Consider the following 26,338-nt stretch of genomic DNA (forward strand, 5'->3'; position numbering starts at 1 on the left):
TTAGAACCAAATAGGATAGAGCCCTAAACACTGAAAGACATACACCACGCCAGTAGGTGGCAATAGCATTCACTTGAACAGCAGGAACACTGATGGGGTAAAACTCTCCAATAGAGAGGGCAAAATGTGCAGAAAGATACTCCGAGCAAGCACAAACTGGACCTCTGTGGCTGTATTTCTAATTATCTTTACACATCCAGTCCATATAGACAATAAGATAGGCTGTAATAAGATACATTTGAATGTCAGAAGTTATTACTTATATCTTATATATTTATATATAGTTATATATAGTTATTACATCCTGCCACCAAATTTTTTGATTAGAAAAGTAGCTGTGTCCCAATGCTTGTCCTCTATCAACAGGGCAACCATTTGTCCCTATAAAGAGGAGCTTTTATACTTATTGTACAACCAATGATTTAAGGCCCGCTGCATGCAAATGTCACTAACAGAAAATTTTATCCTTCAGTAGGTGGGAATCAAGGGTCATAATCTATCATCTTGTTAGACCGGGCTGTGACAAATGCGGGTCCGAGTTAGGGCATGGGATATATGATAGATAAAACAAAATGTTTAAATGACAAGAAAACCTGCAGAAAACATATAAAGGGTCATCATTTATTTTTCTTTACCAGACTTTAGGCTGAGGTAGGCGTTGCTGTTGTCACAGCGTCCGTCTTGAGCTGTGACTGTTAGGTTGTAGCGCTGGCCACAGTGCATGCCAGGAAGCTCACAGCTGTTTTCAATGCTGTTACAGTACATTAGGTGACCATCGGGTCCAAAGGCTTCCACATGGTACGAAGTGACCCCCTCATCTTCTTCCCATGATAATATGCCAGTGTTATTGCTGCACACCATCTCAGCTGTAACTTTCTGTGGCACACATGGCACTACAAACCAACAGTTGAAAAAAGAAAGTGGTTTAAAATAATATCACTATTAAATTATAGGATAAAAGATACATTAAATTCTGAAACAGGATTGTACCTGTGTCGATCTCCACAGCAAAGCTTTCAGGACTGCTACACGTGTCACTTGATGCAAGGACGGTGATAGAGTAGTTCAGGCCACACAGCACGTCATCTAAAAGGCAAGACGTTGTGGTGCTGTTGCACACTGAAGCGTATCCACCGCTGCCCTGTGCCACTGTTGTGTAGGACGAAGCCCCTTTGGTCTGCTGCCAGGACACCATTACTCCACTGGACTCGCAAACCACTCGGGCCTCCACCAGATCAGGTACACAGGGTACTAAAAAACATATTGAAAGGCATGATTTCACATCTACTAATCATCCATACTGTGAAGAGAAACTAATGGCTGACACAAAAACCAGGATATGGCCTAGACTCTAGGTTCCCCATAACAACTGTAAAGAGAGACTTCACTGATATAACTCAAAATTGAATAATGCAAGAGAATTGTTCTTCTCTGACATCTTCTGAAATCATTGACAAGTGATTAACAAAACCAAAGAACAAAAAAAACAACACTACCAAAGGTGTCTGTCACTAGAAAAAATTGAATCAAAATTTTCAAATTTTGGGAAATAGAGTGAATTGATTAAAACAAATCTAGACAAAATTTATCGATTTCACCAAATAAACTACAAAACTTAGAAGAAATCATACACCAACTAAGCTCTTCCTCCCGCTATGTCCAAGTTTTACCAACAGCCTTCCTTAACAAAGCCCATTCTGTCATAACATTTGATTAACTAGACTAATAAACACATCCTTTTCATTAGGTGTTTTCCCCCAGGCCCTAAAAACAGGAATGATCAAATTGCTGTTTAAAAACAGCAACTGCAATACAGGCCCATCTCGACACCCCCACCACTTCATCAGTAATATTATCAGAAAATTTGTGTCAGTTAAATGCCTTTCTTACAATGGCCAGCTGCTTTGACTTCTTCCATTCAGGCTACCATGCTCACCCACATTTCAGAGACTGTACTTGTAATGGCATTTAATGACAGCTGTAGAAATGTAGACTGTAAAAGAACCACAGTACTGGTATAATTGGACCGCAGAGCAGCATTTACTCTGTTGATTACTCCATTTTATTACAGCACTTGGAAAACTGGGCTGTCCTTTCTAGTACAGAACTTGACTGCTTTAATTCCTACTTGAAGACAGGGACTTCTATGTGTCAGTAGGTAATTTTACATCAGAGACCAAAAAAATCACATGCCGTTCCACAAGAGTTTATCTTAGGGCCCTTTTTATTTAATATTTACATGGTCCCCCTCACTCAGATTCTAATAAACAACAACAGAATTTCCTTAACTACAGTATGCAGACGACACACAGCTGTGTCGTCTGCATCACCACCTGCATCACCAGGTGACTATGAATCCATTCAGGTGCTGAGTAAATGCATAGAAGAAATCAGCGCTTGGATGTTCAGAAATGTTCTTCTGCTGTATCAAGGCAAAATGAAAGTAATCAATCAGGCTGGAAATCTGGGTGTAGTGAACCTTCAGCAGCACATAAATGCGGTAACAAAGTCGGTCTTCTAGCACCGAATGAACTTCTCCAGAATTAAAGGACTAATGTTAGAGCAGGTCCTTGAAAAGCTAAGTCATTCATTTATCTGTGATATAATTAATTCCTGCAACAATGTCTTCACAGGTCTGCTTAAAAAAGTCAGAAAGCTTCACCTGATCCAGAATGCTGCTTTCTGCATACTCACTAAAACTAAGAAAGTGGAGTACATCACCTCATTGCAAACATTTTTACATTGACACCACATATCTCAGAGAATAGACTTCTGCTAGTCTTGTTACTGACATGTTCTATACAAATAAACTTCCCATGACCTTTTTTGGTCTTACTTTCTTAGCTGAAGCTAAGCTAAGATGAAAGAAAACCATATTTTACCTTGACTTAGTTTCATTTTTACCTGCTTGTAGTTGTATCACTTCACTGCGTGATACGCTGCACACTCTGTTAACAGCAATCACACTGATGTTGTAAGTAAAGCCGCACAGGAGTTCGGGAAGGATGCAGGACTGTGAGTCTGTTGAGCAGTTGGTTTCGTGTTCTTGCACGCCGAAAGCTTGGACGATGTAAGAGTCAGCCCTGCTGCTGGCTTGCCACTCCACCTGAGCTGAGTTACTGTCACAGTCCAGAACTGCCTCAACATGTCCAGGAGGACAAGGCACTGGGAAAAAGATAATGAAATAAAGGATGAGTGCTAAAGAGGTTTCCAGTCACCTACACGTGAGTCTTACAATGTACTATAGGTTTAATATGCTTATGATGAGACATGGTATGAAATTCGTTTTTAAGAAAAGAGTTCTAGTGATTTATCTGGCCTTCATCTACAACTTGATTTGGTACAAAGTAGCAAAATAACTTCTTCAGAGGCAATTCATTTTAATGCTTTTGTTTAGACCTCAAAGGCTATAACCAGTTTAATAACCCTCTGGCAGGATTTCTCTTTTAGCGATGATTATCAGGAGAAATCTGAATGCTGTCCTCTGGATATACACTGAAAAAAAATCTGGTGATTTTGCACTTGACTGACCCTGACTGAATAATCAATGGACCAATAACTAAACAAAATTCAGATCTGCATGATCTCTGCTTTGGTAGAGTGACAGAACTCTTCAGTATGTAAGCTGTGCAGAAAGACGACTCAGATATTATGTTAGAAACAACAGTTATTTACAGCTACTTTGGAAGTTCTGTCAACTAAATATGTATCTGAAATGCCATTAGTGAAACTCCACGAATTCCATAAAACACCTTTGACAGTTGTTAGTTTGATTTAAAGAGATTTAAAGGCTGAATCCCAAAGGAGCCTTGAAACCCCAAAGAGTGGAGCAGCTTGAGGAATTTGACAAAACTAAGAAACACATTTTAGCAAATCCTTAATAGCAACCACTCTACTCTAAATTAACAGATTTCCTTTTGCTTTTGAGCTGTTACCTGATTCCACTTGTAATATGGTACTTGGTGGGCTGTTGCATTGATTATTTGAAGCCACAGTGACGACGTCATACATTTGGCCACACTGGAGGTTCTCCAGTTCACAGTTAGTGAGGTTGGTGGTGCAGGACGAAACATGACCACTGGCGGACCGGGCTGTGGAAATGAAGTTTAAGGCGCCCTCAGAATACACCCAGTGCAGAAGGGCCGAGTTGGTGTAGCAGTCCAAAATCACAGAGCCAATGTTGGGTGTGCAGGGAACTAGAAGATGATAAGTTATTCTCAAATTAGGGAACAAGCAGTATAATTTTCAAAGGTTCATTAATTTAAATCTTGAATACTCTACCTGATTCAAACATAACAGCTGGGCTTGGCAAGCTTGAACAGATGTTGTCCTGTGCTATAACCTGGACATAGTACTGTTGTCCACAAGTCAGGTTGGTCAAAGCACACTTTGTGTCTCCAGTTGTACAGTCGGACTCTGCACCCTGTGTGCTCACTGCTCTCACTTTGTATACCAGAGCTCCATCACTGGCACGCCAGGACACTATCGCCTCATTTTTGGAGCAGTTCACTGTTGCTCTCACATCAGTAGGAACACAAGGAACTGGATGAAAAATGTGAAATTAATGGATAAATTATTTAATGAAAATCACATTAATATAAACTAAAGACATCTAAACTCTTTGCTGTAACATAAATTCCTTATGTAGAACAGAAACCATTCAACAGAGTGTAATATTCATTGATTCAATTCATGTTTTCTCTTTTCATAAATGTTCTCATGGTTGCCTCCTTTACTTGCTTTAATATTACATCTCAGTGAAATGAGATACTGGAGGAAAATTAAGCAAAATGGCATTAACAACATTGTATTAGTTATTTTATTTTATTATACACTACGAGGCATTAAAGAAAGATTTAAATGTCTAATAACTTACCAGACTGCAGTATGTCAGCCTCACTGGGGTCAGAATCACAGATCCTATTAGAAGCGACTACTGTTACTAAGTTGTTCTTCCCACATGGGATGTTGGGAATGGCGCACTGCTCATTTTCAGATGCGCAGTTCATAATTTGGCCATCTTCTGCAGTTACTGTGGCGGTGTAGTACTCTGCCCCTGCTGAGCCGCTCCACGACAACAGAGCAATGTTGGAGAAGCAGTTCAAGACACTGTCCACATCGGTGGGAGGGCATGGCTCTGAGGGGAGAAAGAAATGGGTTTATTACCATAAAGGGGATGTTTAGGGTTTCTCTGTTGTAAAATGAAGGCAGGGGGGGAACAAAGATCCCTAAACAACCAAGAACATTATCACTTTTGACACAGATGTGTAAAAATCTTAAAATAATTTATTCCTCTACAGCAGTAGTTCTCTCTACCCCAGAAAATCTAATGAAAACATTAATTTGGGTTTATTGGGAAAAACAATTCCTTTTTTACAACCTCTTCGGTCCATTTACCATTTGGCATTCCTACCATTCCCTAAAAAACAAATTGAAACTTAAGTTATTTGTAAATGACACTCTTTTTATGCTAGGGAAAGTGTGTTAGAACTTTCTATTACTATTCCATACCTTCCTATATTCCTGAAGTATAGATATCTGTCACAGGAAATTATTTCTTTGGGCCAATGCTCAAAATTGGGAAGAAAAACAAACATTACAAAACTGGAGAAGACCAATGATGATAAACTACTTCCCTAAAACTGCTTCTACCTAACTGTAAACTGTAAATTATATAAAAGTGTGAGGACCAGGGTTATTTTTTTTTGCCATGCACACTGAGGAGGATGGTAAGAGAACTACAGCAGAGTCTACATAGCAGCCATTAAATGCTGCCTACATGCAAAAGGCTTATTTGTCAGACATGGGAAAAAAGCCTTTTCTATCATACTGTTACTGTAAATGAATTTGCTGAAAATACTTTTTACAAAGGGTCCAACAATGTGTGAATTAGGGCTTTAAAATCAGCATGTCATTATAAACAAAAGTCTAGTGACACCTAAATAATCCCTGGGTTATTTACTTGGCAGTTTATAGAGGAATACTTTTATAAAAAAAATATGTATAATTTTACAAGATGCAACAAGAATCTACCTGAAAAAAGTGTTGAAGGCTGGCTGGGACGACTTGTACACTCGGAGTCTGCTGCCTGAACAGACAGGAAATACTCCTGACCGCACATGAACTCAGAAATGAAAGTCCAAGTGTCGTTGGTGCTTAGCTGCACTTGGTGGCCACTGTTTGTCTCTGCAGTAACAATGTAAAACTCAGCGGTCTCACTAGCATTCCAGGTCAGTGATCCAACCTTAAAAAAAAATTCAAATACGTTAAACAGTATTGGCTCTATCAATTCTGCCCTAAACCAAATAAAGTAGCACCCACCTTTGTGCTGCAGTTAATAGATGATTTCAAATCTTGAGGTATACATGGTGCTAAAAGAAATAGGAAACAGTTTGACATTATAACTTTGCAGAGACGTGCACAAAAACAAGATTTCGGTTAAAAACAGAATATTCTATATAGTGAAAATTACTTATATTGGATGCCTAATATCTTAAGTGAATGCGTACAGATTGGCATGCCCTTTATTATAAAGTATAAAGTCTTAACAAGTCCCAAATCATTGTTTGGTTTTGTTGTATGATATTTTTTTTTTGTTGTTGTTGCACAATTTAAAAGCTTACCCATCCGAATTGTTGTGCTGTTGCTCGGCATGCTTGTGCACTCGTAGTCAAGAGAGATGACGTTAACTGTGTATATTTCACCACAGTGTAGGTCGTCCCAAGTGCAGTTGGTGGTGTTTGTGCTGCACTCGTGGGTGTGGCCATCCTCTCCCACTGCTATGGCCAGGTACGACTCTGCATCTGCAAACATGGTCCAGCTCACAGAACCAAGACTGTCCTCGCAGCGTGTGTAGCTCTGCACCTGCTCAGGGACGCAGGGACCTAAGAGGAAGGTGCAGGATTACATCGTTCATCAATAAATAAAAAGTTTATCAAGTAAAACTAGAAAAATGAGAAACATACCTGTCTTGTATTCTTTAGGCTGGCTGACAGCACTCTCACATCGGTTATCTTGTGCTATTACCGTGAAAGTGAACAGCTGTCCACAGGGAAGATTGGTTTCTATCTTTGTTGCGTTGGTTTGGAAAGTTGAAATATACCCCAGATCGCCAGCAGCTTTTACAACGTACATTTGGGCCCCCTGAGCTTCCAACCAATCCACCATAACTGTCTCATCATTGCATGATCCGTTAACTGACAGGCCAGTCGGCGGGCATGGCTCTGCAAAGTGAAGAGAGGAGAGATAAATGTTTCATTACAAGGAGCTGGTGAAGATTCTTAGTGATCCAGGCCATAGTCTTTCCCAAAAAGTAAAAAAAAAAAAATCCACTGGACTTTGTTTCCAAGTTTGAAGATGTTTCGCTTCCCATCCTGGAAGTTTTTTCAATTCAAAATGTCAGAAATAGTTTAGAGTTCAAGGCTTTATACAGTGGACCAAAGCAAAGCCTTGTCATGGCTTAGAAACATGCAATCATTGGAATCATTACAAGCATATGCATATATTAAATATATAAGAGTTTAAGAAATATTCTGGATTTTTTATTTGAACTTTAGAAGAACTGTGGAGTTTTATAAACAGTTTAAATGTGTATTTTCATTTGAACACATTTGAAACCTGATGTTTATATACACTAAATGCTAAAATGCCCTTTGCTGTTTCCTGACAGACTTAAGTTTTCCAATTATAGATCAGCTGGGATTAGATCTGACACTAAAATAACTATGGAGAACCTAAACATGGTTTAGTCTAAATTATGTTTAGTGTATATAATTTAGAGGTAAATGATGGTGAAGCTAAAAGAAATCAACCAAGATTCCACAGAGAATTGTGGACTTCCATGTGTTGTTTTGCAGAAGGGGGGACTCTTGCACTTTACATTAAATATGTCAACATAAGGTAAGAACAATATACAGTGCATGCAAACACTTCTCTATCATGGTTCAACTGTTTATGGATATGAATTTACAGATGAGAAAAATAATTTTCAAAAGTTTAAACAATTCATTAACATCTTATAAAACAAAAAAAGATTCTATATCAGCATTATTATTTTTGTACCTGTCTGAATCACCACAGAGCTGCTGTTTTCACTGTAGCACATGTTACTGTACGCAGTCACAGAAAACACATATTTTTCTCCACAATCCAAATCAGGGAACTCGCAGGTGGAGTTAGTGGTGTTACACTGCAGAGTCATCCCCATGCTACTGGTGGCAGTAGCCATGAAGAGCTCTACATCTTCATTTTCATGCCAGAACATGTTGGCTGTGCTTGTTCCACACCTGAGGTCCACTCCAACACGCTGCGGCTTACAGGGGCCTGGAAAGCAAGGTAAATCAATTAATCTTTGATCAAGAATTTAATAAACGGAAAGAATATGTAGAGTTAAATAACAAAATATCAGCGATAGAAGAAACTAAATGCATTCTGTTTGCAAAGACCAAAATGTGTCATTTTTTTCTTTTGGAAAATTAAAGGTATCAAAAAGGTACTGTATGAACAGATTTTTTCCACCTAAAACCTGATAAGGGAGCGTGTATGGAGTGTATGGAGTACCTCATCTATTTTCAATTAAGTTGAAAGTGTTTATTTTTGCTCTATTTGTTATTAAAATCATAACAGAAAACAACAATGAGGAAAAATCAGTCATAAGAGGTGAAATTGTGGTCGTAACAAAATACAATCGGGACTGGGGATTTTTGCTTACGTGTGCTGAAGGAAACTCCAGTCTGCTTCTCAATCTGACATTGGTTGCTCCCAGTTGTGAGAGTGATGTTGTAGGTTTGACTACACTCCAGCTGCAACAGTTCACACCGAAGTTCACTAGTGTTACAGGAGGCCCGGTACCCATCCAGTGATACAGCAGTTACTATATAGGAGCTGGCCCCTCCGCTGTAGCTCCAAGAGATCTCAGCTGTGTTGTTGTTGCAGCCATAACTAGCCACCACGTTCCCAGCTGTACAGGGAGCTACACACAGGAGAAGATATGAATGAGAGATTATTAGAAGTAACCTTGAAATAAAGTCTAGTAAAACTAATAAAACTGATCGGAACCAAACTGATTTATGAGATCTGGTTTCTAACAACTTTTACAACTTTTTAGAAAGGACATGTATTTTGTGTGTTTTGTTTCTTTCAAAACTTGCAGCACATAACAATGTAGGCAATGCAGCGTCATACATGGATTTAAATGAATAGAAAAAAATAGAATAGAATAGAAAATCCCTTTGCGTCCCAAAATAGGGAAATTGGGGTTTTACAGCAGCAAAAGATCAAGTCACTATCTTTAGGGGATTTAGTGGATCTTGTTTAGCCCTAGAATATCTTAATAAAACAAATGAATGCAAAAATAAACTTTCATCTCCAGCATTCCAACAGTTGTAGAATGAACATACTTTCAGTTTGGACCATTTCAAATCCCTGATATCTCTCTACACTTCATCTAATCAGCAACATTTCATTATAAATTTTTTGTTGTCCTAAAACTAGGGCTGCAAATAACATTTATTTTGCAAATCAATAATTTTTTAAGCTTAATCAATTAAAAATCAGTTAGCCAAACGTTCCTTAAAGAAGATTTTTTTTATGAAATTTTACCAAGTGAAACTAAAACATTTACACCTGAGGAGTTCTGGATACAGCAGATAGACGGACGAAAAGGTTTTTTTCATCTTGCATGCAAAATGTTTATATATATATATATATATTTTATTTTGATATAATTACTGCTCTAAGTGGGTTGCTATGTAAACTAAAGGCATGTTTTAGAGTCTCTATACTCCAGTTAAGGATTAACTGGTTAATAAATTAATTAATGATTATGTCAATAATGGATTAATCACAATTAATCTGAATAATTGTGTTAATCATACCTAAAACAAAACTTCTTTATTAAAAAGAAAGAAAGAAATAAAGTCTGCTGATGCACTGGACTTTAACAAATAAAAGGATGACTTGGGCTGATAATTTTATGTTCTTTTAATTTATTGATTAATCATTGAAAGGTTTAGCACTAAATCTTTGTCAGTATCTTATATACACAATTTATTGTTTGTCAGTGGAAATTTTTACTTGTAGCCTTTGAAATGAATCATGCTTAGCACATTCTTTTAGTTAAAAAGCTAAATTGTCTGATGAACAATGAATATAATTGGTCAAATTTAAAACTCCATTTAGCTCCTCAGCTTTATGAAACCACAGAATTAACATACACTTAGTTTTACGCTAGAGCGTTTTTTCAATTGAGTTCTTCTTCTTTTCAAATTAGTCCCTCACAGACCAAGCTGTGAGGGACTGAATTAATTATAAAGGATGATGAAAATTCATTTTTTAATGGGAGCACATAACAAAAAAATAAAAAAAACAAAGCAATAGTTTAATACATCCAGTGAGCCACAGAGCCAATGTTTCAGACCCCCGATTTAGTAATAAAACATTGTGATCCTATCTTAATATGGCTGAAGGTGAAGGCACCTTCATTTCTCAATTGTTAAGGTAAAAGCTTGGATTAGTCCAGGGATCAAGTCAGTTATGGTCTCTTGTCTAGAACCATCCATGATTCACTGGATCCTGTTACACCGAGCATTACAGCAATCCTATCAGTGCTTTATCATAGTACCTGCTGTCAGCAGCACAGTGTTGGACTGGCTACTGTTGAGGATCTCCCCAATGGCAATAACGTTGGTGTGGTAGATCACCCCACAGTGCAGGTCTTTAACGTTGCAGAAAGTGGTATTTGTGTAGCAGGTCAGCGAGTGGCCGTCACGCCCTGCAAGCTGAACTTCATAGGCCACAGCGCCCCAGCTGGCCTCCCATGATACAATTCCCAGGTCATCCTGACAGTTCACATTAGTCTCCACGTTGTTAGGTGGACAAGGCTCTGAAAGAAGGCAAGACTGGATGAATAAAGCAAAGCAAAACCAGTAAACTTAACTACATCCTAAATTCCATATTCCTAATACAACCTAGGGCACCACTTTAGCCACTATTCTCAAAAACTGCGAAGGAAACTCCCCTTTTTAAAATCAGTCAGTAAGAGCAAACTGTTTCTCACCTGTCTTAATCGCAGCTTCTTCAGTAGAGATGGACACATCTTGACACACATGACTGTGTGCTGCAACAGTGATATTGTACACCTGTCCACACACCATGTTATATAAGGCACAGAAGTTGTCACTGGTGGCGCAAGAGACTGTGAGGCCGTGCTCGGTTTCCCCTTTGACCGTGTAGTTAGCAGCACCAGCAGCCTTGTCCCACTGCACTTGGCCAATACTTAAGCTGTACAGGGGGGTGATTTGTTCAGGAAGGCAAGGTTCTGTAAGAGAGGAGAGAGACATCAAATGGCAGAAATGAAAAACAAGAAGAAGAAGAAGAAATGTACAAGCATTTTGGTTACTATAATAAATAAAAATAGTGTATTATCCCTTCCTTCAGGGTTACAAAAATGAATTTAGCATTTACATTAAATGTCTGAGGTAAAAATTATTACCCGTAGTTAGGGATGGGAATCGAAAACCGGTTCCTGTTAAGAACCGGTTCCGTATTTTCCGATTCCATGGCATCGTTTGGCAGCTCACTGAACGATTCTTTTTTCGATTCCCGCAGCACCAGAGCCTAGAGCGCCGGCTCTGGGGAGCACGACTTACGTCACGTTTTTTACGTAAGTTACGTAAGTTACGCAAGTTACGCAAGTTACGCAAGTTGGAAGAACTATTCGAGGAGGAAGACAACGAGCTGCGGTCACTTTGTGAATCAAAGCCCCGTCTTTCCTTAGCCCAGAGGGTAGATCAGGAAATCCAGCTCTATAAAAGCTTGCCCTCCATCCCCTGCAGGGATAGCGCCACTCTGTGGTGGTGGAACAAGCAAGATACGCTGCCCTTGCTATCTGACTGGCTGAAAACTACCTCTGTGTGCAGGCTTCCTCCACCCCATCTGAGAGGGTGTTCTCCACGGCTGGAGACACCATAAGCCCTGAAAGATCCTGTATCCTTCCAGAAAAAGCAGATATGCTCATCTTTCTGCAAAATAACTGTTAATTTTCCCTACTACTCTTTTATAATTAGTATTTTTTGTTATTTAAAATAGGTTATTATCCCATCATTTGTTATTAGACATTGTTGGTTATTAAGTTTGTTCTTGTATATTTATTTTTCATTTAAACACAGATGTTACTCCAGTTTCACATTTCCTGTGGACATCTTGATCTTGTTGAGTTTGTAAGATTGTGCAATAGTTAAGTAAACAAAGTTGATGCTGATAATCAAACTGTTTGTTCTCCTTTTTCCCCCAAATTGGAATCGAAAAAAGAATCGATAAAGAATCGAATCATTTCATAGAATCGAAAAGGGAATCGGAATCGTGAAAATCTTTTCAATTCCCAACCCTACCCGTAGTGCTTCCTTTCCACCTAGAGATGCTGATCAGTGTTTTGCTGCCATTAAACCCGCGGTTCTCAAAGTGTGTGGCGCGACCCACTGGTGGGGAATTGAGACGTGACAGGTGGGGCGCGCCAAGTTCCGGTGTGTGTGTGTGTGTGTGTGTGTGTGACTATAAATGTAGAATGTGTGAGAGCAAACTGTCCTTATAGCTGTATGTTGCCGCTTTTTAGACCAATCAAACCCACAAAGTAATCACTACTAGCCTACATGCAGTCTAATTAAAAGAACATTAGATATGAGAAAAATTTCCCCTGGAACTGAAGTGCCAAAATAATGATTGACGTGACGTCGGCATATTATTTGTAACAGAATAAACTTTCGCGCCCCAGTGTTGCCAACTCAGCGACTTTGTCGCTATATTTCAGACCCCTCCAGCGACTCTTTTTCAAAAAAACAAATCTAGCGCCTTTTGGAGACTCTTACGTGAAAGCACGTATCGTTCCTTTTCTTGTCCTCCAGCGGCAGGTGCTGCCGTGGGGCGCCTCCCCCGTCCCAACCCCGTTCTCCCCCGCTATTGCAGGAGTCCCTATCAGCGCTGCAGTCAGAGCAGAGACACAGCATGTTTAACTTTTGCGTCCAGACTGCAAATAAAGCGCACATGCGCCGGGATTGACGGCGCAGGTTGATCATAAATAACTGAATTTGAAATATTTTATCTTAAATAAATAACGGCGTTTGATTCACACAGCCACATGTTCATGTTTCTGGTTAGGAGTGGAGAGCGAGTATCCACTCATCGGGCAGAGAGCTGTGTGCATTCTTCTTCCCTTTGCCACATCATATCTCTGTGAGATGGGCTTTTCAGCTGCTGCTTCAATGAAAACAAAATACAGATCTCAGCAGAACATTGAGCATGACTTGAGAGTGGCAGTATCAAGCCTGCAACCCCGTTTTGAGAAACTGCAATGCAAAACAGGCTCATTGCAGCCACTAATGCAGGGATAAATAGACCTGTCTTGCCAGATGGATTTCACTTCTTTTCTTTTATTAACAGATTGCAGAGTGGCACTTTAATTTTTTCTATCTTTGAGCTTGATACAAATTTTGACACAGCTGCATTTTTATTTTCTTTATTTTTGAGCTTGCTGTTATTTGATGTAGATTTGTATTTAGATACTACTTGTTACTTCAATAAAATTGGAACATTTTAAGATTGTTGAATATTTCATTAGCATTGTGTTGGGGCGATGGGGACAGGCGGGGCTTGAAAATTCCCCCTTGTCCAAAGTGGGGAATGACAGAAAAAGTTTGAGAACCACTGCATTAAACAATAATAATTAAGTTCTATTTTTTTCTAAACCTCTTTGCAAACCTTTTTTTTTTGCTTAAAAATTAGAAGTTTTTCATTTTATTGGTGTGCAAAGGTTTAAAAAATATTATCCTTTATATATATTATAGCTCCTTCCTGTAGCTATAATATTTAAACAAGTGTCTCTGTCATGCCTGTTGTCTAGTTGCTCACCAGTGAGCAGCTCTCCTGTCATGTTGGCGCTGCTGCAGCAACTTCCTCCCATAGATTTCACGGACACAGAGTAGCTCTGACCACATTGCAGCCCTTCCAGCTCACAAGAGGTCATGTTGGTTTCACAGGTGACGTTCTGATTGGACGCAGTGGAGGCCACGACCAAGTAGGATAAAGCTCCGTCGCTTGGGTACCACGATACATGGGCTGTTTTTGTGTAGCAGTCCATCACTGCCTTGATGTTTCTTGGTTTACATGGCACTGAAGAACAGACAAAGGAATACATTTAAATCAGCATTTTAGATTTCTGCAATGAATGACAAATCTTAAACTTTTTATCTTATAGGGGTTAAACCCCTAACCAACCACATCAGTTTCCACTACCTGAAGGTGTGTTTAGCACATCTGTGGACGGGCTGTTGCAGTATCCATCAGAGGAGACCACAGAGACGTGGTAGACCTGGCCACAGCCGAGTCCCGTCACGTTGCATGAGCCCTCTGTTGTTGCCTGGCAAGTTGTGCTCTGTCCATGGCTGTCCTGCAGCGTTGCAATGTAAGAGTCGGCTCCTGCGCTCTCAGACCAGGAGACGATGAGAGAATTTACCTCACAGTCCATCACAGAGGACGTATTCTCAGGAGTGCACGGTACTGTTGGTGAAAGTTCAATGAACACTTTAAGGGCCTATGATTATTTTAGAGCTTATTAAGAAGACAGATATCAATTATATTTGATCGTCAGATATGCAGCATCAAGGTATTATAGCTCTGAATAGAGCTTTATGATTGCCTTTCCTCCACATTTATAAAGCAATTGTTAAAGGTTTCTATAAAGCCCTAAAATATATGAGTCTTAAATAGCAGCAGTAGAATCAGAAAGGGAAAAATACACTCTTTGATAATTTATTGAGAGTTAGAAAGAAATCCCATGTTTGGATTTAATTAGAATCTTTATGTAGAAAATGCTAGAAGCTCCATTTAAAAAAAAAATCGTAACATTTCAATGCAAAACTCTGAAATGTTAATAAAGAAGCACAAAATCAGTAGATGAAACCCATACTAGAAGGTTTTACAGAAAATCTTTAGGAAATGTTAAGTGGATCATATTGCAGCATTTGAACTAGCTAAACATTATTTAAACGGCAATTCTCCATTTTTTAAAACTCATTAAGTGTGCATCTACCTCTCCATTTTGCGTTAGCTCTACTGCAGTCCCTATTAAACCTAAATCTGGCCCATGCTTAAATGGAGCTGATGAGGACCAAGGCTTTTTGTAACACTATTTCAATTCTAATTCTAATAACAAAAGTATACATTCTTAAATGTAAAATGATAGAAAGAATAGAGGACTGAAAAAGGACACAGTCAAATAAATAAAGAAATATAACTCATAAAATAGAGAAATTTAACACTCAAATTAAATAAATAGACCATAAACCTTTAAAAGCACTTTGTAAGTGGTACAGGTTTATAATGCAAACATCGTACCGGTCTTGATTTTCACACTGTCACTCGGTTTGCTCTTGCATCGTATGTCCTCCCCAGTCACGGTAGCTGTGTATTGCTCTCCACACAGCAGGTCTGTCAGATCACACCGGTTATAGGGAGAGCTGCACTCGGACACATGGCCGTTGGTGCCCACCGCTCTCACCACGTAGAGCTGTCCACCTCGACTGTAGCTCCATGACATGGAGGCCACATTGTTGCTGCAGATCAGATTTGCTTCAAGGTTCTCTGGAACGCATGCCACTGAAAGAGGGAAATATTCAGTGCAACTTTCATAGTTTAAATCTACATTTTTCTAATGTCTCATCATTGTATATTACATACCAGTCCTTGTGATGACCCCGTTGCTCTCTGAGCTGTTGCAGGTTCGCCCCTCAGCTGTAACATGCAGGATGTACATCTTTCCACATGGCAGGTCGCTGATATCACACCCAGTAGAGGAGGTGGTGCAGCAGCTAGGTGTGCCACCACTGAGCTCCTCTAGCATAGCTGTATATGTTATTGCTCCAGGAACTGCTGCCCAGGTGATTGAGAGAGATCCGTTGTCGCAGTTGACGTTTTCCAATATACCCTGAGGAGGACATGGCGCTGAGGAAAGAGACAAACTTTAAGATATATATTTCAAGTGATCGCCCAATAACAAATGCTGCAAATATTTTGGGTATTCATGATAAAGAATAAAGAGGCTTTTCAAAAGTTTTTGCCCATGTATTGTACAGCATGCAATAGTTCAAGTTTATTTTCCTTTTGTCTCTCTTTCTTCCTTTTGACAATACTTCATATTTTCTCTTCATGGTTTAGATGTTGGCCTTTTGCTGGGCAGCCAAGCATAGTGATAACCCGATCATTAAAGCAGGAGATAGAACTCTTGGCAGAGTTTTGCTAAAGTATGAAATCAGCATCTTTGTAAAACTCGTCATCTGATGAAAAGATGAAACACTAAACACTTCCTGGTAGACGGCTGCTGTTATTGAAAAAATAACAGCATCTAGCAGGAACAGCAGAACACATCAATCATCACTGACCGGTAACTTCAGACTGCACCTCACCAATTTCCCACCACATCTGGCCAAAATGCTAATAACAATAATTGAACATTATTGATCTCACATTGGAGAAATTCAACTCTGGATTTAACCCATCCCCTTGGGGAGCAGTGGGCTGCCATTGTGCAGTGCAGGGAGTGATGTGGGGTTAAGGGTCTAGCTCAGGGAGTCAGAGTGGGGGTCAAACTGGGTACTTGCAACCTTCTCAGAGCACAAGTTCACCGCTCTAACCACTAGGCCACCCTCATCTGCAACTACTTTACATATCAAGTAAAATAATTGAGTAGAAGAATATGTTGGATGGCCTATCTGTAGCGTTCATTGGACAAAAGCTGCAGTAAACACTAGACAGGGTGCCAATCCATCAGAACTAGACAGAAAGAATGCACATACTCTAACTTAAGAGCAACATAAAGCGACCAACATATCTGTCAAGTTCTTTGAGTGTGGGAAGGAGCCAAACTATCCAGAGGAAACCCATGTATGCACGGGGAGAGCATACACTCCATGCAGAAAGAGCCAACCCCATGTTTAGAATCCAACACTACTAGAATTACTACCATCAGCTGTAGATACAGTAAAATCAGTCATAATGTTATCTCTGTCCATATAATATCTCTATAGAGCAAAGATCCCCTACAACTTCCTATTTGATGTTACTTCCTCCCTGTTCCTTTTCAAAAATGCCAAAATTTTTAGCTGCCTTTTTTTTCGCTATGCTATCATCCCTCTACCTGTTTCGGTGGTGACAGCATTGCTGGCCGCACTGATGCACTGTTCGTCCTGGGCCTTCATGGTAAAGGTGAGATTCTGGCTGCAGTTCAGTGTTGGCAGAGCGCACATCCCATCTGATGTGGAGTTGCACTCAAATGTCTGGACGGCACCTTGACTGTTTGTTGTAGTGATGACGTATCCTTCAGCACCAGCAGTATTTTCAAACATCACCCATGCTGAGTTTGTCAGGCAGTCAATCTCCACATCTGACAACTGAGGCACACAGGGAACTAAAAGTAAAGAGAGGATTATGAAATTTCCTTCTGTACAGAACTAATTAGTTTTAGACTTTTCTGTAATCTTTAGTGTTCACCATAAAATTTGGGTCATTTCCTCAATAAATATTGACCGTTTTTACCTAATATTTAATTTAAATAAACATATATGCATTTGCCTAAGAAAAATCTCAGAATTAGCACCCAAACAAAAAGAATAAATGTCACAACAACTGATTACATGTTAACTTTAACTGTTGGAACCTGGAGTATCACAGCGTTCTGTGCTTGCACCTGTAATTTTTTATTATTTTTTCTTTTACATGGTAATATTATATGATGGCATATGCTTGTTTGACAATGCAGGTTAAAGAAGACAGAATTGTTCAATTCTATTGTTAGAAAAATATAATTGTACCTGTTTTTATCATTTTGGCTTTGCTTTCTCTTCCTACACAAGTATCCCAGGATGGTGTGATGGTGATGTTGTATTCTGTCCCACACTCCAGTGTGTTAATATCACAGCCACTGTTTGTGCCACTGCAGTTGTGGATGTAACCTTCAGTATCCACAGCAGAGACAGTGTACACGACCCCTGGCACGCTGTTGTTCCAGGCGACAGACACAACGCCAGTGCTGCAGTCCACCAGAGGATGGAAGGATGACAGTGGACAGGGAGCTGTGTGAAAAAAGAAAAGGAAAGAATAATGTGTATTACTTACTGCAAGAAAACCTTTGGGGGAAATGAACACAAAATCCCCACAGAAGCCCATTCTGACCGGGGGGGCTGTGAGAGTGATATTCCCTAGATGCATTCTAACACATTACATTCTAAAGCAATGTCTGCCACACCTGTTTCAACTTGCTCCAGGGGGCTGATGGAGCTGTTGCAAAACTCATCTTGGGCTGTAACGCTCACATTGTATGTCATCCCACACTCCATATTGCGCACTACACAGTAATGTTTCTCTGTCTTGCAGACGCTGGTGTGACCTTTGCCGCTCACTACAGTAGCCCGGAACTTTGTGAAGTAACCTGAGGATTCCCAAGTCACGTTGAGGACCCCAGATGGGCAGTCAAGATGTTTCTGAATGTTGTCTGGGACACATGGAGCTGAACAGAATGCATAATGTTAACATGAGTGGTTTAAAAGTCTTAAAAGCTAATCACCTAATCGTTTTAGTATATGTTAGCAGATGACAGGTTCATAGAATAATGTAAATATTCACCAGTATGAATCATTTCTATTTCACTCATAGCTCCAATGCACGTCAGGTCTATGCCAATGACATAGACCTTGTACTCCTGTCCACACAGCAGTTCAGGAATTTGGCAGGTGGTGCTGCTCGTGTTACACGACCACTTGTGACCATCTGCGTTTTCAGCCACCGCCATGTATGACAATGAACCCTTTGAAGCCAGCCATGACACCGAGATGTTGTTTGATGTACAGGAAGAGTTGACCCTGAGTTGGGTGGGAGGACAAGGAGCTGGTGGAAAGAAAGCATGCATCATTGCAGGAGGTACCACAGAAAAATAAGGAAAATTATCTTTACAAATGGTTTCCTCCTACTACAGATGGACCCACCTGTATTTATTCTGTTCCAGCTCTGAGATGGGCTCGGGCAGCCGTGTCCCTGTCCACTGACACTAACTCTGTAACCCTCGCCACAGTCCAGGGAGGTAATATTGCATGAAGAGCCATTGGTTGAGCAGCTCTGCTCTTGGGCAATGTTAAAAGGATCAGCTGAGGCGTTGTAGTAGAGGATACCCCTGCCAGGAGTCCAAGATACCATGACTGTGTTGGTGTCACAATCCAGCGACGTCTGCAAACCACTGTGGGGACATGGGCCTATGAGGAGAAGAAAGCAAAAAAATGATTATTGAATTAAAAAGCATGCAATTTATAGCATTTTCATACTTTTTGTGTAAAATAATAAATGTAATGCTTGATTCTAAGTGCTCAAGGTGTTTTTGGAAAAACCTAAAGGGATTGACCAAAACAAATTTGAGTCATTTTGTCCTGAATTAACCAACCAATCAGGGCCAATTGGTAAGAATGTTTTTTGTATAATTAACTTTTATTTTAATGGTAGAAACACAACAACAAAAAATGACAACTTGTTGCAATATTTTCCTAAATGTTTGTCAAGATGGCATCAACTAGAAAACTTAACATTCATTCACTTAAATTAAAAAAAAACTTCCACAATGTATCTGTAGAATGAGGATTTGTAATGGTCCATCTTTAAAATCCTTTTAATGCACATTTTATCAAGAGAATTACGTTCCCATTCATACACTTTCCTTTGTAGACTAGAGGTGTACCTATCCATTTTTTCTGATCCAACCCGATACTAATACATGGACTGGTCACATTGCACGATACCCGATAGATATATGATACTACTGTTGAATGAATTTATCATATACCTTACCATGTGAGTAAAGGCATTATGTTTGAGATACACTGTTTAACACGGTTTAAAAAAGGTGACAAATAAAAACAGATATAAATGTATGATATCAGCATTGCAATAAAACATATGATATCACCAAATCACCAAAATGGAAATTAATGGTTTTGGATGCTGGATGGGGGTCATTCATCTGATATCCAATCAAGCTTATTAGGTTAAGCAATATCAGAGATGATTATCATAAAGGTGAATCTATAATTAAGATCTTCTTTGACAATTTCGCCACCATTCTTATATGCAGCAAAAAAAAAAAAAAAAATATTAAAATGAATTTAGAGTAAAAATTGAAAAGACTGGAGGATGAACACAAAAGACGATTAAAACTGAATCACTGTATGTTAGAATAAAACATGATAAAAATCACAATCATCATAAAAATGCCTGTTCCTGCAATCACCATTGTTTTTATATTTTATAATCTGTTATCCTGAGTCTACCTGGATGCTTTCTCTTACCTGAGCTGACAGTGATGGTCTCACTTGCTGAACTGACACAGCTATCATGTCGAGCCACCACTGTAAAGTTGTAGTCCTGCCCACATTCCAGGTTAAAGAAGTTACAGTGGAAGTTATTATTTGTACAGCTGGTGTTGTAGCCTAGGCTTCCCCAAGCATAGACGATGTACGATGCGGCACCGAGAGCTTCATCCCATGTCACAGAGGTGATCCCACTCTCACAGTCCACTAGTGCTTTGACATGTGTAGGGATGCATGGAGCTTTAAGGAGAACAAAGAGAGGCTTGATTTAAGCTCCTCAGAAACAACTTTATTTTGAGGCATATTGTTTTAAATTTGTAAATAAACTTGATTTTGATCAGTTTGTTTCTCTCAGTATGTCTGAGTCTAAAATAGATTTAGAATAAATCTGATGAGTCTTACTATTTTCTCATACCTGTGCTGAGCTCTTTTGCAACGGTGGGTTCGCTGCTGCAGGAGTTAGTGTAGCCAGTAACACTGATGGCGTACTTCTTCCCACATTCCAGCTGGTCGAAGGTGCAGTTGGAGCTGCTGGAGTTGCAGATTGTGGCCTGTCCTCTGCTGTCTATGGCCGTCACCACCTGATGCTGATCCGGCCCCGCATTTTCCCAGGTGACCAACGCCACGTCGGTGCTGCATTGCAGATTCAGTGACACGTTGTCTGGCTTGCAGGGAGCTGGTGATAAAATAGGAACATAATTAGGTGTGAAAAATATTTTACTGTGTTCAACTACTTTCAGTAGAAAAGTGTATATTGGATTAATGATTGGTCTGTCTATTTTTAAATGTTCATGAGTTGAAATACCACTTTTTTTTACAGACATGCCACATGTACATGTACTAAAGTCGCAGTAGGCATCTGTTGTTTTCAACCAAAGAAGTTGCAGCGCGCTGCATTTGATTAGGTCAGATGATGCGCAGTAGCTATTCTAATGCTTGTTAGATCACCTGCCATCAACTGCATAATGTAATATTGATAACAGGCTGCTCAATCACCATCTAGATACTGCATGTTTTAAAACACATAACAGTTAAAGTATAACCTGACAATCAATCAGCGACCTGACTCTTCCCTCCAAGCACAATAAGGATTTTTTATTTATTTATCGAAAGTATATTCTAAGCTGACAGCATTGCTCATCAAATAGACCCAAACACCACCACAGCAAAAAGGACAATAGAAATTGTACATTCACTAACTTTAGCTTATTTATACTGATCACATTTTTTTTTTATATCTATCATATCATTTAACATAGAATAATATTTTCATGTAATGATGCAGACAATTTTACATTTAACACATCAATAAATAAAATAGGTGAGGGCTTATTAGTTTTATATCAACTGTTAAAGAAAAATGATTATTTTTAGTCTTTAATACAGTTAATCTTATGGCATGTGTAAAAGGTATGTTGAACACTCTCATTTTGAACATATTTCTTAATTTTGAACAAGGTTGTGTTAATGATTTAAAACTAAGCTATTGAGGGGTAAGTATTTAGAGCACCAGGCCATAAAATGAGTATCTCCTGGGGGGCAAACATTATTTGAGCCTGGAGGAGAGATTTCTCCCTGGTTTACAGAAGGTCAAAAGTCTTCCAGAATAAACATCTTGGATGGTTTGAAACTGAGTACAATGTAGAATGTTAAAACACTAATATTTAGTTTTTAAGACATTTTTCTAAATATCAGAATCAAATGGAAATTGTTTGAATGAAAATGTTTTGTTTAGTATTAGAAAATTGCTCAGGATCTATGCTTAATGGGGTAATGGAATATGTTAGCTTGTATACTTAGGATTGAATATTATGTTTCATATGTGAGAAAAAGGAATTGTATCTCATGTTCTGTTGATTCTATGTGTTATTTTTGGTTTAAGGCAGGATTCAATCTTTTGGGGTGAAATGGCGTAGAAGAGCAAAATTGAGTTGTGAAGATAACCTTTCCTTGAACCAAAATACTGAATTTAAGTTTGTTCTTGAGATTTATGGTGAGGCCCCCAAGCTGTTTGTGAAAGCTTATCTTAGCCAGATGACCCTAAGAATTCTAGAGGCCAAGATAAGCTTTCCGCTTTTTCTTGTTAAAACAAAGAAGCAAATGACCCCAGATGTTTACCGTAAATTAGGAGAATGGCTCCTGGTTGGAGGAGCAAGGGCCAGCCTTTTTTGAATGGATTAGATACAAGAGGATAAAGCTTTCTACATAGAAGTAACAAATCAGATTTGCTCTTGCAACTCTCCAAAGATGTCTTTGTACGTCTTTGCTTTCTTTTCTTCTCTCCATTTATGTCAGGTAATTGAATGTATGTCTCTGTTGTTCTGCAGTTTCTGGTGTAGGTTTGTGCATTGTCTTATTTCTAAGTTTATGCATTGTCTTATTTTGGATTAAACTCTGTAATTCTGTGACGTCAACACGCCTTGCTGGTTTTCATTGTGACCACACGCAGCTCGCCGAGTGGACCTGGGAAAGGAAGAATGCAAAGCCAACCTTTTTCCAAAGTTAACTATTTTAGAATATTTTCTTCCTTTACACAACCTATTAATGTATTTATTTCACTTTGTAACTAATTTATACAAAATGTAGGTTTTTTCTTGATCCATGATATTTCTTTGGTACTAAATGATATAGATGATCAGTTGGTGGATTGGACTAACATTTATTTAGTTTAGGTTAATCTGGATTTATTTCAACAACTTAAAATGTCTGGTAAATCTAATAAGTGACAGTGAACGTTATTAGAAGGTGCACTACAACACAAAAATTATAAGACTGTAAAACCAATTCAAAAAATAATCGTGTAAGATTTTACCCAAAAAATCCATTCCCTTTATTATCAGTTGATTCTCAAATACTTAAATGATCTGAATAAATTTTGATTAAATCCTTTTATTCTGTTTTTCTTAATTATTCCTATGTATTTTTTATTGTTCATTTTTACACAATGTTTGCCATTTTAGCCATTTCCAAGGGCAAACAGGATGAAATGCACCTCAGCAATATGATCTGTTTTAAATCAAATCCTATATTGATCAATTCTCTCCTGGTTGGTGCCCACCTCCAACTGTCTACAGGCGACCAGTCCATTACAGGGCAACACAACCATGTGCACACACTTAAGGACAATTTACAGACACCAGTTAACATAACAGTCATGTTTTGTGAATGTGGGAGGAAGACGGGGTCCCTGGAGGGAGCCCACGCATGCACGGTGGAAGCCACCATACTCTATGAAGAAAGATCCTAGGCTATGAATCAAACAAGGCAACACTGCTACGAACTGCTCCACCATGTACAGTAGCCTGCAATCTTAAATCTTGTGGTTAAATTCATGCCACTGATTCAATCTCCAGAATCCACATCTTTTCCTTTTCAGAAAGTTATTAGGATATTTTCATAAATATATATTAAAAAAAGGGAATTAAAAGTCAGTTAGTTTAAATGTTTAATTAGTTTTATACACTTTAATGATTTTATATTAAGACCTTTATTTATCTATTGTATGTAAACTTGTGACCTTGGTCAGGATCAGTCAATTCTTGATATAGAGTAACAACGTATTAAACATCTGTGATGGATTTTAGTACAAGTTTGTGCTACTTCAGGATGAGTGGCCTCCACCTAGAGGTGTATGAACCCAGCACTAAGGTAACACGGTTTTGTTTTAGGGAATACATTCAGATGAATTTGCTTTGGTTCACGTAGTATAGTTTGCTACCTGAGTACACCTGGTAGTCTGAGCCATTGATGGTCCCACAGTCGATGGAGGCAGTGGTGACGACAATGCTGTATAGGACGCCACATTTCAGGTTCTGGATGGTGCACTGGGTGCTGCTTGTCTCACAGCTCGCTCGTGAGTTGTCATTGGCGATGGCCATTGCAGTGTACATGGCCGAATTACCAAAGGTTCCTCTCCACTGCACCGCAAAGGAGTTGGCAGTGCAATCTAGCTCTGCTTCCACCTGGTCGGGCAAACATGGAGCTGTTTGGAGGAAGATAATCGATTAATTAATACTTTAAGTTGTGAACCCAATGGCTCTGAGGTGAACAGCTTAAAACAACCCTGATGCCTGCAGGTTTTGATGTACCTGAGTCAAAGGTTAAAACAGCTGAGTTACTGCTGTTGCAGGTTTCAGTGGAGGCGACTACGTCTGCAGAGTACTGGTGTCCACAGTCCACCTTTACGGAGCAGCTTGTGGTGTTGGTAGAGCAGGAAACCACATGGCCGTGGTTACCAGTAAACGTGGCAGTGTAGGAGATGGCGTATCTGCTAACATCCCAGCCCAGAATCGCCATATTGGTGCCACATTCAGTTTTGACAGTCAGATTGGATGGAGGGCAAGGAGCTGAAATGTAAGAAAAAACAATAGTTTAGCTGTTATGAAACACTATATTGAAATTGCTTTAAAGAGAATTTTTTTTCTGCTATGGATGAAAATTGATGATAATTTAGATGATTTATGCAACTTAAAAGAAATCTAGAAAAAGATACTAAAACCAGCTATATTGTTGGTTTATTGAACTAAACATTGTCCCCAGCCATGTCTTTCTTTTATTGTGAGTAACAGATAACTTTTTGATTTATAAAAAGATGAATCTATTTTAAGCCTTTAAGTAGAGCCGCAGGTATCAGTTGCAATATTCATATATACTGTGTTTGTTTTTCTATTGTTATCAGCACATCCATTGCTCTGTTACCCTAAGCATCTAAGGTAACATTATCTGTGAGCTTCTGCCTCCATGACACTCCCACCAGGTCACAAAATATTACATCAGCAAGAAAAAAAAAAGTTATTTTAAAACAAAAGGGTTTATCAATAAATAACATAATCAATTATTAATTTCTATTTCTATTGGCAGATATTAATGCATAAACACCCCATGTTTGATGTCATGCATTCTATTCATTTTAATTAATTGATGTTACATAGGCTTTATCTATCTTCATCAAAATGGGAAAAAGAGGAGCAAATCTCATTTAGAAAACCATTATATGAGGAGGCTGCTGCTTCTTAAGCAAGGTTTATTTGCACATAATTGTCAGAAAAGTATTTCCTGCAAATTAATCCTACTTTTGAATTATAGCTCTTTATATTTTAGGCGTGATATGGTAATATCCACATATTCTCTGTTTGTAGTGTTTTAAAGTGAGGAGTCTGCTGGTTAATTATCATTAATAGGTTTGTTTCAATTTTTACTTTGACAAAAAGCTTCTAGACATCCAGATACGAACCTGTTTCGGCTTGGATCTGTTCACTGAAGACGCTGCTGCACTGAGAGTTCAGAGCAGCGACCTGGAATGTATACAGCTCGCTGCAGTGCAGTCCACTGACCAAGTGGAAGGGTTGTAGTGACGTGAAGTTGGTGGCCGCCCCTTCATCTTTTTGGGAGTGGATGAAGTACTGAGCTCCTGTTTCTGGACTCAGATTCCAGCTTACTGTGATGTCGTTGTTGCTGCATGTTGTCACAGTGCTAAGGTCAGTGGGCGGGCAGATCACTGTCAGAAAAAAAAAACCCATAATGATCACTGTTTTATGCATATTTAAGTATTAGGATGTGGTTAATGTTAACATTGAAAATAATTATTAATTTCTGGGCTGGCATGTGAATCATAAAGTGCAATAACTGTATAACAATCTGAAAGTTTTAAATGTTCACAGAATCCTGACATAAATAATCTAAAATAATTTATTGCTAGGATTACTAATTAAGCTACTGTAATATAATCTGTAACTTTTTTACTGCTGCTAAAGAAGTAAAAAACAAAAAAAATGCTTCACTAATAAATGTAATCAGCACCTTTTTTCAGGCAAAAAGTAAACTAAGCAACACCTAGTACATCTAAAAGTAGATTAGTGAATTGAACACAACATTTTGTGATTTTTTCCATGCAACTTAAATTATTGCAGAGAAAGACAAGATGATGTTGGCCATTAATTAAG

At 38.8% G+C, this 26,338-nt stretch overlaps 1 protein-coding gene across 1 annotated transcript in view; it reads right to left on the reverse strand.

Annotated features, from left to right (window-relative positions):
• Window positions 1–26,338, reverse strand: part of LOC119789883 — a 53,668-nt gene that overhangs the window by 7,610 nt on the left and 19,720 nt on the right. The window contains exons 23-50 of the mRNA XM_038295069.1: window positions 25,630–25,893; window positions 24,485–24,742; window positions 24,115–24,378; window positions 20,812–21,072; window positions 20,376–20,636; window positions 19,029–19,292; window positions 18,670–18,930; window positions 18,293–18,553; window positions 17,859–18,119; window positions 17,186–17,455; window positions 15,730–15,993; window positions 15,388–15,648; window positions 14,287–14,550; window positions 13,903–14,163; window positions 11,057–11,317; window positions 10,622–10,882; window positions 8,711–8,971; window positions 8,062–8,322; window positions 6,966–7,223; window positions 6,624–6,884; window positions 6,322–6,371; window positions 6,034–6,244; window positions 4,877–5,137; window positions 4,282–4,542; window positions 3,936–4,196; window positions 2,905–3,165; window positions 991–1,251; window positions 636–893 (exon numbers count right to left, since the gene is read on the reverse strand). Coding sequence (XP_038150997.1) covers window positions 636–893; window positions 991–1,251; window positions 2,905–3,165; window positions 3,936–4,196; window positions 4,282–4,542; window positions 4,877–5,137; window positions 6,034–6,244; window positions 6,322–6,371; window positions 6,624–6,884; window positions 6,966–7,223; window positions 8,062–8,322; window positions 8,711–8,971; window positions 10,622–10,882; window positions 11,057–11,317; window positions 13,903–14,163; window positions 14,287–14,550; window positions 15,388–15,648; window positions 15,730–15,993; window positions 17,186–17,455; window positions 17,859–18,119; window positions 18,293–18,553; window positions 18,670–18,930; window positions 19,029–19,292; window positions 20,376–20,636; window positions 20,812–21,072; window positions 24,115–24,378; window positions 24,485–24,742; window positions 25,630–25,893 — 7,062 coding nt within the window. The remainder of the gene's footprint in view (window positions 1–635; window positions 894–990; window positions 1,252–2,904; window positions 3,166–3,935; window positions 4,197–4,281; window positions 4,543–4,876; window positions 5,138–6,033; window positions 6,245–6,321; window positions 6,372–6,623; window positions 6,885–6,965; window positions 7,224–8,061; window positions 8,323–8,710; window positions 8,972–10,621; window positions 10,883–11,056; window positions 11,318–13,902; window positions 14,164–14,286; window positions 14,551–15,387; window positions 15,649–15,729; window positions 15,994–17,185; window positions 17,456–17,858; window positions 18,120–18,292; window positions 18,554–18,669; window positions 18,931–19,028; window positions 19,293–20,375; window positions 20,637–20,811; window positions 21,073–24,114; window positions 24,379–24,484; window positions 24,743–25,629; window positions 25,894–26,338) is intronic.

Source organism: Cyprinodon tularosa, unplaced genomic scaffold (genome assembly GCF_016077235.1).
Source record: "Cyprinodon tularosa strain WSP-4 unplaced genomic scaffold, ASM1607723v1 ctg35, whole genome shotgun sequence".
Lineage (NCBI taxonomy): Eukaryota > Metazoa > Chordata > Actinopteri > Cyprinodontiformes > Cyprinodontidae > Cyprinodon > Cyprinodon tularosa.